The sequence below is a fragment of the Cryptomeria japonica genome, chromosome 9 (genome assembly GCF_030272615.1).
Source record: "Cryptomeria japonica chromosome 9, Sugi_1.0, whole genome shotgun sequence".
NCBI classification, from domain to species: Eukaryota; Viridiplantae; Streptophyta; class Pinopsida; order Cupressales; family Cupressaceae; genus Cryptomeria; species Cryptomeria japonica.
In genome coordinates this window covers 381,031,964-381,049,188 of record NC_081413.1, presented here as the reverse complement: position 1 = coordinate 381,049,188, position 17,225 = coordinate 381,031,964, and the positions used below count along the sequence as shown (strand labels likewise).

At 34.0% G+C, this 17,225-nt stretch overlaps 1 protein-coding gene across 2 annotated transcripts in view; it reads left to right on the top strand.

The window, feature by feature from the left end:
* LOC131072682 (glycerate dehydrogenase) overlaps nucleotides 1–17,225 on the top strand; it is a 76,003-nt gene that overhangs the window by 18,721 nt on the left and 40,057 nt on the right. For both annotated transcript variants that reach the window (XM_058008924.2, XM_058008916.2), the window contains exons 4-7: nucleotides 11,072–11,193; nucleotides 11,377–11,458; nucleotides 11,649–11,721; nucleotides 12,027–12,118. In XM_058008924.2, the coding sequence (XP_057864907.1) occupies nucleotides 11,072–11,193; nucleotides 11,377–11,458; nucleotides 11,649–11,721; nucleotides 12,027–12,118 (369 nt within the window). The remainder of the gene's footprint in view (nucleotides 1–11,071; nucleotides 11,194–11,376; nucleotides 11,459–11,648; nucleotides 11,722–12,026; nucleotides 12,119–17,225) is intronic.

Genomic DNA, 17,225 nt, shown 5'->3' with positions numbered 1-17,225 from the left:
TGTTTACAAATGATCAGTGCCTTTCCTCCTATTTGGGCTACAGAGTCTTATATTTCTTCAGGACTTATTGTGTAAACTTATGAGACAGTTTTTAATCCCACCACCTCTCGATGAGTCTGTCAGTTACTGTTTCTTATGAGCTCTACTTCAATGTCTATATTGTAAACTGCTTGAATGAATTTAACCCTAACTTTTAAGAGACCATCCAAGGAAGAAATACAAGGAACAATTACAATTCGCGAGTAAATCTTTTTGATCCAAATCTACAATATAAAACACAAAATTTTACTGGAAGAACACGAATAACCTTATCCACTTTTAGATAATATCATAAGCAACTGCCTTCTAAAAATATGTTAACTCTCAACACATATGAGAAAGAAAATGCAACTGGTTATTTTTGATAAAAAGTTTAAAAGTACAAAATTGCCTCCACCTCTTCTATCTCTATTCTCTCTCTTTTTTCTTTACATTTTACATCACACATATATATGTGTTTGAATGGTTTTCATACCCCTTTGGGTGAAAAGACACCCCCCTTTTAAATAAAAATAATTCCAAATCCCGAAATTGCCTTAGTTTATGTAATTAATTGTCACTTTACAAGTTGTTTAGGCATATTAGAGGTATTTTAAGGCTATTTTATGGGTATATAATGGATAAATGGTCTTTAAATGATGTAAATACCCCCTTTGGTGCTTCACACTCCATTTTTTATGCCCATTATTGTGTTTATGTTATGGTTTCATATTGTGCAACAAATATAAAATATATTACTTGTACCTATTCAATATATATATATATATATATGTATATATATATTTAGAATTTTTCTTGCTCCTTGTCTTGGAATTTGGAATTCTAAAAATTGCAAATTTTATGGTTCCAACATGTTCTTAAGTTAGGTGTTTTACTTGCTAGTTCTTGTAGTGTTGTGTTGTCCCTGCATTGAGTTGATAGTTGGTTCATTAATGCTTATGTGTGCACTTCATGGAGTAAGTACAAAATTCCAATCGCCTTGGGATAGACATGCATTGCATTGTGCAGCTCCTTTACATTGCAATTTTGAATGAGGGCCCCACCTTCACTCTTTTGATGTGCGATTGCATTGTCTCTTCTAGGAGGAAATGTTGATGTGGTTTCCAATATGGTAGTATCCTATGAGGTGGCAAATAAATGGCAGATTATTATTGTATTGTAGAGGCTCTTTGCATTGTGCTTTGAATGTGGGTCCCTCATCCATATGCACGATTTGTGATGGGAAGAAAAGGTGAAATGTTACCACATATAGTGGCTTAGTTGTTAGTGCATGTGGAGAGATGCTATTATATTATTGGGAAACATATTAATCAGTTCAGAAAATGTAATGCTCCTAGTGGTTGTAGTGTACAAAATGTCCCTTTCATGGCACCAAGTGTAAAAGTAGGAGCATAAATTTCACTCTTTGCATATCTTTTCCATCACCAAGGTTCTTTACATTACTGTTTTAAAGAAATATACTATACATGAGACATGATGCACAATAGCCATTGATCTACTATGAAAGTAATGATCAAGATATTCAATATAATGTTTGTTATTGGTTATTAACGAAGGAGTGAAAGTCTCCTTAAATAAGAGATTACAAAAGATCTATACCTAAAGTCTATCCTAATGACATAATTGACCATTATAACTAAATATTACAATTTTATTTTAATACCCTACCTTAGTGGTCAATTTATTAATTTGAACCCAAAAATTTGAAATGATCGACTATTCAAAAAGTGTAGAAGGCTTACTCTTGCTTCAAATGTTTTGCGACATGAGCGTTTGGTGGGGACCCTCCTTGGTTGGATTGCTGATCAACCAACCTCTTTCTGTAGGACCTCTTCATGTGACCAAGTTTACCACAATAATGACATGTGATATATTGTAGATTCTTGAAATTTTCTTCATTTTGTCCTTGACCTTTCTTCTAAGGTCGCTTGCCTTTGTCCTTGGTTGCAAAGGCCTATTCTGCACTCGGTGAATCATTATTGCTACCAAATTGTTTCCATCTGCCCTTCTATAAGAGTTTGTTGCAAATGTCATTGAACTTCATATCAATATTGGCAGACGTGATTGAGTGTTTCTATGAAATGCTCATAAGATCGTGGTAAGCTTGTCAACGTGATAACAACCATGTCTTTTGCTTCCATCGTGCGACCAATAGCAACTAACTGATCATGTATGCCTTTGATTTTCATCAAATGATCTTGCAAAGATACTCCCTCGTCCATCATGAACAAGAACAACATGATTTAGGATGAATGCCTTGCCTTTATATAATGTCTCTTGCAAATCTTGCAGGTCTTTCAAATCCTTGTAGAAGACTTGCTTGAAGGAATCTCTAGAAGCATTTCATTTGTGACTGATAACTTAATGAGCATAACTCTTTCACAATTACCCTCATTGTACTTGTCCAGATCTTTAGTTGCAATTGTTGGTCGAGTATTAAAACTAAGGACAATCTGATTAGGGCACCTATGTTAATGTTTGCGTACGCTGCAAGAGATTTTATTTTTCTTGCGATTATGGTATAACCATTTTGTTGATATCGTGCCTTACTTTTATCAGTTCGTCTCTGTTCGAAGATATTGATCTTTGCATTTATGAGTTCCTTCTTAGCTGGAAGTGTTTCCGGTTTCTTGTTACCTGTCACCGACCATCGCATATTGCCTTTGGCTTCATGGGAATTTCACACTTGGTGGAAGCGTCTTATCGTATTACATACGATAAGAAGTGCAATAGTGTCAACATATTTGCTGCTCCTGTTAGTGGTGGTTTTATGAACGTAATTCAATGTAACTGCCGCTTTGGATATTGGGCGTGGAAGTGTTGGCTACCTTCAGTATATTCATATTTGAGCTTGCTTTGTCATCACACGGTTGTTGCGGATTGTATTTTGGGGGATGCGTGAAGTTTAAGGGATCATCATATATAAAAAGCCTATGTTCAAGCCATATTGTAGCAGCTATCAGCTGTTTGAGACATTATCGAGTTATTCTGTTATTTGTAAGTGATTAATCTTGTGAAGCTTTGTATCAGATTTGTGCCTTTAATAAAGGTTGATTTTTGGTGTGGCTTGGTTTTTCACCCTTAGGTGGAGGGTTTTCCCAAGATAAAATTCTGTGTATCTTGTTCTTGTGAGATTTTTCTAAGTTTCAGATTTCTGTGTCTTACCTTTCTGGTTCCAACATTAACAACCTATACTAAAAAATAGTGAGCATCCTTTGTTTCCAATTATTGTAAAGTTTTCTCGTGAACTTTTGGCTGCTTTCCAACATGATGTTGGTCAAAGAAGCCATCCCTTTTGTAATCCAAAAATACAGAAAAGGAGAAAACCAAGAAGACTTTAAAAAAGTTTTGGGAAAAAATTTACAAAATCCCTAGTAGCGCAGCACAATCGGAAAAAATCTACAATAAAAATTCTAGAACAATTTGAAAAAAAATCTGAATACGCATGTTTTTTGAAAAAAAACCACCACAATTTTTTGGAAAAAAATGGTCAAAATCCTAGCTGCCCAGAAAACCGTAGGTGCCCAAAAAAACTATGATTTTATCCAAAAATTGCCAAAAACACAGTCTAAAAAGTCACATCTTTCGGACAAAATCGGAAAATCCCTAGGCCATTGCCAAAAGCTTCAAAAATCACCATTTTTGTTGGGAAAATTGCCAAAAGTCAACCTCAGTCATGTGCAAGTTTGAAACAAGCAACTTGTCACTTTGAACATAAGAAACCACATTATTTAATAAAAAATGGTTAAAAACTCAGAGAAATGCTTAAAAAATGCTATGAATCTATCAAAACCCAAATTGGCGCAAAAAATCTTTAAAAAATGCTATGACTTGTGAAAAAATTGTCTAAAACAAGCTGCAATCCCGGCAAAACCTTGGCGCATGATAGAAAATGGAGATGGAAGCCTATCATGCCTAGAAAGAAAAACAAATGCAAATACAATTTGCAAAAAATCGCTCAAAAAATGTCGCCTAGGTCAAATACCCGTGTTGCACAACTGTAGAAGAAAAAATGTATGAAATTGAACAGAAAATGGTGCACGATTTCTGCAAAAGAAAACTACCACTGTCTGCAAAAGAACAAGGCATGACCAAAAAAGTGAAAGAAATGGCACAATTTTTAGCTAATAGAGCCTTGATTTTCCAAAAGTCACATGAGTTTTCTATCTTGAAAGCAACCAATTTTTTTTTAAATAAAAATCTATTAAAAATATCTTTTGAAATAACCCCTCAAATTTCAGGTAAAAAACCCACAATTTTTATTTAAAAAAGGTGATCAAAAAACTTTTAAAAAAACAATCACAAATTTTAAGTAAAATTTTCATGAATTTTTTATTTTAAAAGACGATAAAAAACTGTTCACGAATATTTAAAAAAATCATCAAAACATTAAGAATGAATACCTAAGCTTTGATACCATATTACGAAAAGTAATGATCAAGGTATTCAATATTATCTTCGTTATTCATTATTAACAAAGGAGCTAAAGTATTCTTAAATAAGAGATTACGAAAGATCTATCCAATAAGGATAAGATTGACAACTAAGAAAAGCAAAAGATATCTAAGAGAGTAAGGAATATACCTAAAGTCTATCCTAATGACATAATTGACCATTACAATGAAATATTACAATATTATTTTAATATGATCTTCTTTACTTAATACATCAATAGTTAGCATTCAAGCAAAATTTGGAGTTAAGCTTCATGTCATTAATTTTTAAAAGGTGTAGAACAAGGCATCATAGAAACATTTGATGTGCTACACCACTCCTACACAACTAGAGCACCATTAATGATCAGTTGAGGCTTTGCAATTACCCAATAGGATTTACCCCACCTAGAAGCAATGCTTTATCATAAAGGAGCAGATTCACATGCAATGGTGGATTCTCTATGGTCTCCATGATCTCCATTCCAATGGATCTTGTAGGATTTTCCCTAGCAATTGGCATGGGAGGTTAATCCTTTTTTGGCATTTCAGTTTGTGATTTCTGATCGACAAGTGTCAGCCATCTGTGGGGCTAGTTCTATAAACTTTTTTATATAAGGAATGGATTTTTCATTTGTAAGAAGGTTGGAAAGAGAGGGGAAAAGCCTCTGTATTGTATCCTACACTTATTCTAAGAAATATCAGTTGCTCAATTTTGTTTGTCCATTCTGCTGTGACACTTATTTCTGGTTTCTTTATATGAATGCTGATTTGATTCATAGTTGTTTTGTTTGCTATATTGTTTGTTTTTGAAGATAAGTGCTCCTTTAAGGAAGGTGAAAAATCATTGCCTATACATTTGCTATAGGATTTTGCTGTTCTGGTTTGTACACTTTCAAGGAGAGTGACAAATCTTTCTAGAAAGCAAGTAGGGTTTGCAGTATTGGTAAGGGATTATTAAGTAGAATTTTGTAATCAGATTACATTTGTAGGTTCAAGTTATTGTAATGCAATAATAGTTATTGTAAGGCAGTGGTACATGTTTTGAACCACCAGAAACGTTGCTATCAATGTAGTAGAGTGGTGGCAATACTTGGTGACTTCATATTTCCTTGAAAGGCACTGGTTAGTCTGTAGGGAATCCTCCCAACCCACTCATAATTAAATAAGGAAAATCATTAAATGAATAATTTATTTATATTGTTCATGCCTGAGCATTAAGGATACGAGGTACAAGGGGTATATATGAATGCATGATATTTTAAGAATCCTTGCCATGTATGCGTGGACATTTTATTTGTTTTACACCATGATAAAATTATTGCATTTCAAATAGAATGTAGCATGCATTAATAGGGCTACCCCACTAGGTCATGTAGAGCCTAAAGTGCAGGAGAGATCTGATTAGCTCTTGTTCGTTGGCCACCCTCTCAGCAATCTAAGAATAGAGATTCACAACCTCTTAGAAAATTCTGAATGCAGGTCAGAGAACCAATACTTACCATTCTGGGAAGGTAGATAAAGGCACATTGTCATAATCACCAAGAGCATCAATGTCTATAGTATCTCTTGAGTTCGAACCAGAACCGAGTGGAGCACCACTGTCCACCTTAAATTTCCTTTGTTTAACAAATGACTTTTAATAGCATGTTGAATCTTTGTCTCAGAAAGGTTCACCTGCTTACAAACCTGGATGTAAGTAAGATAAATTGTCTCATCCCTTGAAAAGTCAGAAACCTCCATGCATTGACCTTGAAAAAAATTATAAATTTCTTATTCCAAAGAAATGAAAGGATCTTAGTAGGGAGGACCAGCTAGACTTTATTTAACAGAATAATAGGCTTTTATGAAGAATTGACAATACACCATATAAGAGATAAATACAAGAAACAGACTTAACACCATCCCACTCAATCCACTCAGGTAAGACACAACTCCAAAGAAGCTTGGCATAGGAACAATAAAAAAAGTGATGCTCAAAAAAATCAATAGACTCACACATGAGGTAATCTGTTCTCAGAACCAAGAATCTCACCTACACCCAACTTCTTCCAAATTAAAATCATTTAAAAAAAGACTTATTCAGCTTAATAACATTAGATGAAATATTACCAAGCTTGGCCATCCAAATAGATTCAATATCGTTTACCTTTAAAAGGCAGTTGAAATGAAGGTGGAAATTATCAACATTAGAGAGCATGCAATACACATTCTTATAGTAACTTCAAAAAGTCTATCACCACAAGACCATGGGAAATCATCCCACAAACTGAGATCATAATTCCTTTCTAGACTGGTTGATTAGTACCAATCGCAGCAATGATCAAGGAATAAGTTATCTTTTGAGTTTTCGGCAAATAAAAATAAACTTGAGGGCATTCCCATGGAATAAATCCATTTGATGATATACCCTAAAGATCTAATGCCTTCATTAAATTATTTAAGAGAAGAGCATCCTTTATGCAAGCAAGGGATTTGCCATTCAATTCATTTGACCACCAAATAAACCTAAAAGGACAAAATGGATCATTACTGATATCTTGGCATCTCACTTAACAACAAATTTTCTTGTCCTCTCCTAGGCCTTCCATATGGAGCTAAACATCACAGAGCTCCTTAGATGATTATTAAAGTTACCGAACATCAAATCCATAAGACCAAGTCCTTTCCACATTGGTTTACCTTTAGGGTAGACATTGGCAATATTGTTCTGTATAAGAACCTTCCAAGGGTCACCATCAAGAGATTTGGGCACCCACTTAGCTGCAAGAGATACACCCTGCAAGAACATTCAACCCCATAGCCCCCACTTTTGTGGGCCTGCAACAGATATCAAAGTGAACGACGCCTTTTTTAACCAGATTTACCATTTAATAACTTCTCAAGCTGCCCCATTTATGAAAATCAAACTGACCAAATAGAAGAGTTATATAAATAGAATGAAATGAAAACTTTTAGTTTTTGGCACACTTTAAACCTCCCTGCAACCAAAAAAAGAAACTAGCTTGTTAATTAGAAACTTAACAACGTTTTCCATGACCCATTTCCACATTGTTTTCAAACATGGGGATAAAGCAAATGGGATACCCAAATATTTAATTTGCTTGCAAGGCTTACCACAATCACAACCTCTTTATGCCACCCAATCTGAAGTGTGATCTGTCTAGCTTAAAATAACAAATTTGTGAAAAGCAATCTTAGAACTAGAAGCATTGCAATAAAAGCCAAGCAGCCTATTCTGCAAATTATCAAAGTTATGCTTGTCTAACACATGAAACAAGACAATATCATCTGCAAACTGACATTCAATTAGGGAATTGTGATTAGGCAGAGACAAGCCCTTTGTAGGAGGACCCAAGCAAGAATGCCTTAGCACATAATGAAAAGCCTCAATAGCAATAACAAGTAGGGAGGAAGCCAACAAACATCCTTGTCTAATAGATCTTTGAAGATCAAAAGGATTTGAATTGCTAGCAACAAATATAATATTTATTAGTTGTTATTAAACATTTACATTTATTATTTATAAATTAAATTATAAAATAATAAAGATAAATTAAACATTATTTTGTATATTTACTATATGTGTATAATAATGTTTAATACTAATATCTATTTAATAGCAATTGTGTTTAATACCAATATTTATATTTAATATCAATTATACAATACTAAATTTTAAAACTTAAAAATATAAAAAATAAACTATAAATTTATAGTTAAAAGTTTACATTAAGACAAATGAAAACTGGAAATTAAAAATGGTGAAAATAGAAAACTTGATAGAGGGTTGAGTTAGCAGATTGGTCAATCAAAATGAGCAACAATGAGCAAGTGGCATATGTCTTCAAAGAACAATCCAGTGTATGTGTCTTAGGGCCTATGACAATCAGGCAACATTATTGATTTAATCTTTGCTGCCAATAAATGATATCTTTTAGATTCTCATTGTTATCCACCACAACTTCGTTGTTTCTTTTAGATTCTCATGACTTTTAAACTTTCATGACAGAGATCCTTTCTACTAGGTTGCCGGTTCAGGTTCGGGCACTGGTATGGCAAAATTTTGAAAAGGGGTTTGGGTTCGTTAGTACAAAAACATGTAAGCATGAATTAAGATTAGCATGTCACATAGCATCATATAAACAACAAAACCAACATAAACTTGTAATCATAGCATCATGATCATACCATAACAGCATCATATACATCAAGTTTACTATTGACTTTAGGGTCTCTAAGAAAGTCAGTTTAGTCTTTTGATTTATCCAAATTGGACACATGAGGTCAAATCTTCAAGGGTTTGAAGTTGGGAGGTGGTTATATACAAAAGGTAGCTACAATTTTGAAGCATTTTGGGTCAATTTTGACCTTGTCATCATGTCTAGGATGCCCAAGAACCCTAAGATTGATTGTCAAATAGTTAAAATCAGACCACTTTGCCTCTTGTTATTAGAGAAATTTTCCCTTCCTCGGTCGTACAAATCACAAAGAATATTCTCTTTGCCAAATTCAGTGTGATCACTTGAATCTTGGTCTTCTTTCATCTATTTAGGTTCTAGAGACATGTGCTAACATTCCATCTCCTTCATCTACTATTGCTTCTAATGACATTAGTGTTGCTACATCCATGGATTCTATTGATTCAATGTAGAAGGACATTGATGGTCTTGCTACTTGGGATGAGTACTTGATAGACACTACAAGTTTGTTTTATAAGTCCTATCTTGCGAAATTGGAGGACTTGGAGGACGCTATTGAAGATATTCATCTCTTCTTTGATGTTACTTCATATGGAGTTGCATCATCTTCTTTAGATATTGTGGGGGAGCACTTAGACCTTCTTGTTCCTTTGTCGCATCATATGTCATAGTTTGGCATTGGTGAGGAGATCCTTGAGCAACATTTGGAGGAGGCAACTTGTCTTTGGATTAATGTTCTACATTCATCTCTACTAGATTTTCGGTTGTCATCTCATCAGTGGCCTAGAACACTTGACTTGATTGTGGTAACTTTCAACATCAATATGGGGACACTTGAGTAGAGTTCAAAAACATCGCACATCATCTGTCTTCCCTCATCTTCCTTTTAGGAATGGGAGGAGTGTTATTTGACAAGATTGGATCATCTTCAGTATTTAGTGTCAGGAATCTACCATTATTGCAGGGGACTCTATTTTGAAGGGGCATTGTGTAGGCTCTCTTCTTTCTTTTTTATGGTAGGGGGACTTTTTCCTCACACGGGGTTTTGTTCTCTTCATACTTCTTTGAGAGCATTATGCATTTTCTCTCATTTGAGGAGGAGTTGGTCACATTGGGTTTTCTCCCATTCTTCATTTGTGAGAGATTGCACGTGTACATGGGTATCTAACATGGCCTAGTAGTTGGGACCCATTGTTTCATCTTGCATCATTGCATTTTGCACATTATCCCTAAGTTATACTTAAGGGGGGTGTTGGTGTGAAAGGGATGTTTCACCTAGCTAGTTCATCACCTAGGTCTTATTCACACTATTTACTTAAATTTACTTAGGGTACACATAAGATAGGGTCACTTTATGTTGCAAGTCATAAGATTAAGACACATGTCATAATCTTATGCAATCCTATGTCTTACCTTGGTCTGTATAATCAAGGGGTTTCTTGTATATCTCATTGTGCATTTGCATCTTTTGATAGAATAGAATTATTCTCTCATATATGATCTCTGTTGTGCTTTCATTGAAGCTTCTAGATCTTGTGTGGCTGCAATTTTTAGCCAAAAATTGCATGGTATAGAGAACTCTACACCAACTCTCACATCCATTTGTAATGAAATAATTCGCACAAAAGAGGAATATAATATGAAATATTCTAAAAATATTTGATAATAATTGAGAATAACAAGCCACTTCAAGAGGGCAAACCAAAACTTGGTAGAGGGTTGAATTACTGGATAGGTCAATAAAAATGAGAAACAACAAGCAAGTGCTGTATGTCTTCAAAATGTGATCGAGCATATGTGTATTAGAGCCTATGACAATTAGTCAACTATTCATTTGACCTTTGCTGCCGATAAATGATTTCTTTTAGACTCGTTAACTGCTACAACTTCATTGTTTTGGGTTAACAGGTTAATATGAACACAAAACACATTTAAAAATAATGGGTTAGGATTGTCACTTTTACCCATTCAAAAAATTGGATTTTTTTCTTCTGAAAATAGTGTCCAACTTTGAATTGCATTGGAATCTACTTGGAAATGCCACATTGATACTGGATTCACTTGGATTCAGCAAGAGAACGTTAAAAACATTTCGCTCTTCAACTTCCCAAACCGTGTTCAATTCCATAGGGATTTTGTGCATTACTTGATTCCAGGACATACTGGACCTGGAATCAGCAGAGATATTGTCTGGTTCAGCAACTTAGGTCTTTAGGATTTCATCTCTGGTTTTGAGTAATAAATTGTTGTTATGTTCATAGCACTTGAGAATGGTTAGCAAGTATATATTCAGTTATTTTTTATATAATTCAAAATGTTTTTATTATTGAAAAAAATGAGAAATACATTTTTTGGATTTATTTACTTATTGACATAAACCTTTCTATTATTTGGCAGGGTGTTCTAACAGAAACAACTGCTGAGTTGGCAGTGGCATTATCTGTAGCAGCTGCTAGAAGAATTGTTGAAGCAGATCAGTTTATGAGAGCAGGCCTATATGATGGTTGGCTACCTCACTTGTAAGTTATCCAAATATATACATGTATTTTTAGATCCTTCTATTTGAAATTTTGAAATGGAAGCAGTTAACTGTTGCATTGATATGAAGAGAGTAATAACCTTGTTTTTGAGTCATCTGGAGTAGTATCTTTAGAGGATTTATCTTACATTGTTTACAAAAAAATGATTCTATTGGATGGTAGATTTGTTGGAAACTTGCTCAAGGGACAAACCGTTGGCATTATTGGTGCTGGAAGGATAGGTTCTGCATATGCTCGAATGATGGTATGACAATCTTGTACTTCTTTTGAATAGAATAGAATAGAATGAAGTCAACATTTTGAAAGTGATAGAGTTGTACATCTTTAGTCCATTTCCAGTTCGGATTTGTTAATTCTGACAATTGAGTGGAATGAAAGGCAGTAAGAACAGTATTGCAGATCCATAAGCTTAATTTTATTGCTGTCTCTTTCAGGTTGAAGGTTTCAAAATGAACCTTATATATTATGATTTATATCAGTCGGTTCGACTTGAGAAGTTTTTGACAGGTTGGGAGTTGTCTTGACTGATTTGCAGTCAATATATTAAGTGGCTTATTGATTAAATTAAAGCAATAAGGGCAGTGATTCCATATGATTATTTATCTTTGGAGACACAGCATTTTTATGTAGAGTATGTGTGCTTGCTAGAATTGTTTTTTTCATTAGATTAATGTTATCCTGTTTGTCAATTAACATCAGTTACTTATTTAGATGTCTAGTTTGAATAGAGATTTGTTGATCCTCATATTGTTAACTTGGTGGCTACAGTTTTCCTTCTACTTTTGACTAACTATGTTGGTGGCTTTTGGTAGCTTATGGTGGATTTCTGAAATCCCAAGGCGAAACACCCATTACATGGAAAAGGGCACCCACCGCTGAGGATGTGCTTAGAGAGGCTGATGTGGTTAGAATCTTATCTGATACACAGTTACAAGATATAGCTTTAAGATTGAACTGGTTGATAGATCCTTATCATTTGATTTGAGATTTGTTTATTTGATTATTTTTTTAGATTGCTCATATGCTCCATATATTTAGATTATTTACAGTTTGAAAATTTCTATTGTAAACAAATGCTATGACAAATATTAAAAGTTTACGTGATATGGAATTCATCATTGTCTTTTTGTTGGTGGATTGATAACATTTTAGTTTTAAGGATTTGTTTTCCAGATCCTTGAATGCCTATACTGCTTCATTGACCTTAGATTTTTTGGGGGATGAATACAGAAAGCATTATAATTCATTGTATCTTACATGATATGCAATTCATCATTGTCTTCTTTTTGGTGGATTGATAACTATTTAGTTTTAAGGATTTGGTTTCCAGATCCTTGACACATTCTGTGCATAGAGGCTATTTTAATATAGAAAAATGCCTTCACTGCTTCATTGACCTTAGATTTTTTTGGGGATGAATACAGAAAGCATTATAATTCATTGTTTCTTACAATGTGTTCAATATCCCAATCACCTTAGGCACGTCCACTTTATGGGCATAACACAACCACACAATAAAAAAGCAAATGTCCTGACAATACAAGTACCATGAAGAAAGTGAGGAAAATGTTGGTGTAATTATTTAATTGCACCTTATTATATTAAGTTTACTTACGTAGTTTAATTTTATTACTTAAGTAGGAGGATAATGAGTTGCACACATTCTACTTCTTTCATGGGATTCTACTTTTTCCCTTATTAGTTAAGCAATCTCTTGTTTTTGGTTGTTTTGCCTCTTCTTCTTCCTTGTTGTCTTTTAAATCTTGAGGCTATTTATTGTAGCTCTTTTTTTCCATTGAATAAGCAATTATGATATTGGTCTCATATATTGCATATTCAAATTCATGTTTTGTGATTAGATATTACACATTTTCTCTTGGGCAGAATTCTTGTTTATGCAAAATATTAAAGCCAAAGAAGGGATAAACTATCATATGGAGAAGTTTGGTCGTGGTGTTGGCTTCTATAACCATTGGAAAAATCAAGTAACACTTAAGGAAGATGGTCTCTAGTATTCAAAGTTGATCTTAAATTTGGTGCAAAGATTGTAATGTGTTGTCTTTCTCTTGAAGGCATAATTATTTTGCAAGAACGGACATTTGCAATTAGAAAGTTCTTTAGGGATAGGCAAATTTGATATCATATTTAAATAAGCTACCCATAAATCTCTAAATAGGCAAAACTAAACTAGGTACTGAATGATTATATGCTTCTTGGAAATGGTTTTTAAGTAGCAAATTCTATAGGTTCATTTCTTTATAGGTGTATATTAATCTTGTTCAATCTTAATTTTATGAAAAGAAATGCTAATTTGTTCTAGAGGGAACCCACACCATGGGACTAATGTTGAAAATGGTGCAGAAATGGAAGCATAAACGATCCATATAGAATTAAGTAGTATTAATCAACGTAAAAGGATAATTTAGGGTTAAAGTCCTTATTAGCAATCCTTATGAACATGAAAATGTTCTAGATAAATATTCTCTTAATTATCTCAATTGACTGCCTCTTAGTTCCTAGGAGGCAAATTGGAGGATCCAGGAGAATATATGTGGAGGTAGTCTACCAATTGCAATTGCTGTGATTTAGAACGAAGTAAAAACTTTAATATCTCAACATCGATGATGAGAAATTTTGAGGGTCAATCTTTGTAGGTAGCATGGTGCCAACTAAGGATATCACCCTTGAAAATGTATTTGTGAGGCAACAAATTCAATTTAGGCAATGTAGGTTTTTATCTTTTTTTTAATTAGTTCTTGATAAATTAGACTATTGACAAGTGCTAGGCTTAGACTAAGTATATAATGTGTTTAGTCTAAAATTGAAGTTATAAGATAATTAAAATTTTCAGAAAAGATCAACGTATTCAAGGGCCTTATGTCTTCAAGTCTACATATAGTATTCATTAGTGTCGAAGACCCTGCCAACATGTGCAGTTTAGAAGCAAGTATTGTTAATTGAATATCCCTTAGATTTCCCTGCTTCATGTGGTTACCATTATATTTTAAAAGCTTAATTTAGTACAATTTTTGTAAATATGTCTATAACAATTGTTTGGAATCCAAATATTGAGTGGGGCAGTAAGGCATTGAGTTTTGTAATTGTGACTTCAATAGAGTCCTTGATGGTTTGAATATATTGGATTCAATGTTCACATTTAATGATATTTTAGTGAGTGCTTTATAAAATATTCCAAACAACTTCAAAAATTCAAAAAGATCTATATCATATCTTTTAATTTGAGGGAGATTCACCTTTCATTTGAGGTCTACAAATGCAACATTTGCCTTGATTTTGATGAAAAAATAAAGGGCCTCTCCTAAAACTGTCACTAAAGCCAGTAACTCTACATGAGGAAGCTTAGGTACCCACTTCAGCACTTCAACATCACAATATTTCTATGTACCTTGGATCTTAGAAAACACTGTCCTAATGTCACTAAATTCCAAAATTAACTGATTTACGACTGTACATATTGGTGTCAGGTGTATTGTATTTGAAATCTAGGTTTGCAAATACAATGCGTAGACAAATTACAATACAATTCATAAAAATATGCAAAATATTAAAAAATTATGTAGAAAAATCTGACTAACTTTCTTTTTAGTAAGTCAATGAAATAAATATATCAAGATAATATATTCATCCTTTTTATATGAAACTTCTGACCTGATCTTAGCACAGACATTATTCCCTGGTTTATTAAAATAGTATCATATAATCCATGCATATATAGAAATAAAAATTATGACAAGCTTACATATTTTTTGAACCTAACTCATGGCTTTAAAGCTACCATTTATCTTTATAAGTAGCCTTGTTGCGTACTAAGATGGTTTATGATAAAATTCTAAGTTACTTGTATAAGGATATGGGTACAAGTTGTATTGGACCCAATATAGGTCTTAATAATATGATGATCCTCTAAATAGAAAGAAGTTAGAAGACCATTCTAGGTCCAACAAAATTCAAAATGTTGGCCTACAAAGCATTCTAGGACTATAAGCAATACTTGTATAATAATGAACAATAATATGCTATTTGACAATCACAATATAAATGAAAGTACCAAAAGAAAGAGGTTAAGGCTAGGGATACTTACCTTGGGTTGTCTATTCAACACATTAATCTTCCCCTTGGCTCGCAGCATTTTGTGAGAGATGGTTGTAGGTAAAGTCAAGATGGCTTAAAAAAGGACATAAGTAGACTAAAGTTGGGGAATCCAAAGAATTGGTATGCCTCATTGATGAAACTCCTATTCTCAAAATCTTGAAAACCTTTGTATTGACTTGTCTTCCTTGGTATAAGCTCCTCCTATCCCTAATTCCTCCTTTTCATGTTAAGGCAGATGCATACGTGTGATTTGAGTAAATGATGTCTCTTTCTTAGTAATGAAAGAGGGGAAACCTTTGAATATGGATTAGAACTGTTAAATCAAATCCTAGCATCAGTCAACATCATCAGTCTGATCAATGGTGTGTGCAGAAAGAATTCAAATGATCTAGGCAGCAACATTGACAACCTTCCAACTTGGCTTGTTGGCACTACTATTGATGTGCTGAGAAAAAAATAGGTCCCACCTAGAAATTTCGAAAGGTATTTTTTCAAATGTAATAATGATATTAAGAGCATGCTACAAAATTCAAGTCTGCACTAAGGTTATTAAATGTTGCGCAAGAGGATGTGTCTTGTAGGCTTTACCATTTACTTTTGAAAACTTGGTCTTTTATTGGTTCTTACACTTGCTCCAACATTCTGTTGTAATCTGGCATGATTATTAATCATTGCTAATATCATTAATATAGTGATGATACAGATCATAGCATTCTGTTTTAGTAGTTAAGCTCCATCAAAAAGGAAAATAATGATCAAATTATAAACCTATTGTGACATTTTCACACATTGCCCCATTGCAAATGGGGACCCCCATTTTTTTTGCTTTTTGCTTAGGGTTTTAGGTTAGTTGTCTTAGTTAGGCGTCTCTCTTGGTCGTTAGCCTTTGCTTGTGAGGAGGTTGGTTATGTTGTATTAAAGCTTGTGCTATTAGGTTGTTATAGGTGATCAAGTCATCAAGGTCTCACTTGCATACATGAGGTGGACCATAGTTTGAAGACTCGTGGACTCGCCACGGACTTGCAAGTCTAGTGGCTCCTCGAGTTGACTCGCCAAGGACTCACGAGGCAAGTCCTGGCGAGCCTTTTTGAAAGACTCGCTTTGAAAGACTCGCGAGTCTTTCTCATGGACTCACATGAGTCAATTATATGGACTCGCGAGTCTTTTGTAGGGACTCGCGTGACCCAGTTATGACGCCCAACAATGTTAAAAAGTGATTTATTTTGCATTTTTTCATTCATTTGCCTTTCTTTCATAGTGAAAACAGGTTTGTAGGGTTTAAAACTGCTACTACTTCTAGCTCAAGGCCTGAAAAATTGAGCTATATTAGGAGAAGTGCAAAGAGTAAGATGTAGTCTTCTCTTTAGTTTGTTTATTGTTGTTTTTCACATTTGGAGCTGGACATATCGTTATATGTAATTTTGTAAACATTTATAAACTTATGCTGCTATTATACATTTTAGAGTTTGAAACTATGAGTAATGAGTATGAATGATGAAATTTCAAATATTGAGTGTTTGGAGATCATATGACGTACAATGTTTCAATTATGGGTCTTATGTTCTCTAAATGCATTAATTGCTTTATGTTTTTTTTGTAAAACTACGTTTTTTTTTGCCGAGTCCTTGCCAAGTCTTTCACGAGTCCGAGTCCGAGTCCAATTTTTTGGTTTCCGAGTCCGTGGTGAGTCCGAGTCCGAGTCCGAGTCCAATTTCTTGGTTTCTGAGTCCGTGGCGAGTCTGAGTTTTAAAAATTTGAGGTGGACCCTAAGGTTCTAGGTTGTCGGAAGATAAGTTTGAGAATAGTTGACAAAATCACTTCCAAGGATGAAAAGTATCCAAATGATGAAGAGGTGAAAATATTGAACTTGCCAAAATTTTGAAGGTGGAAAAATTGAC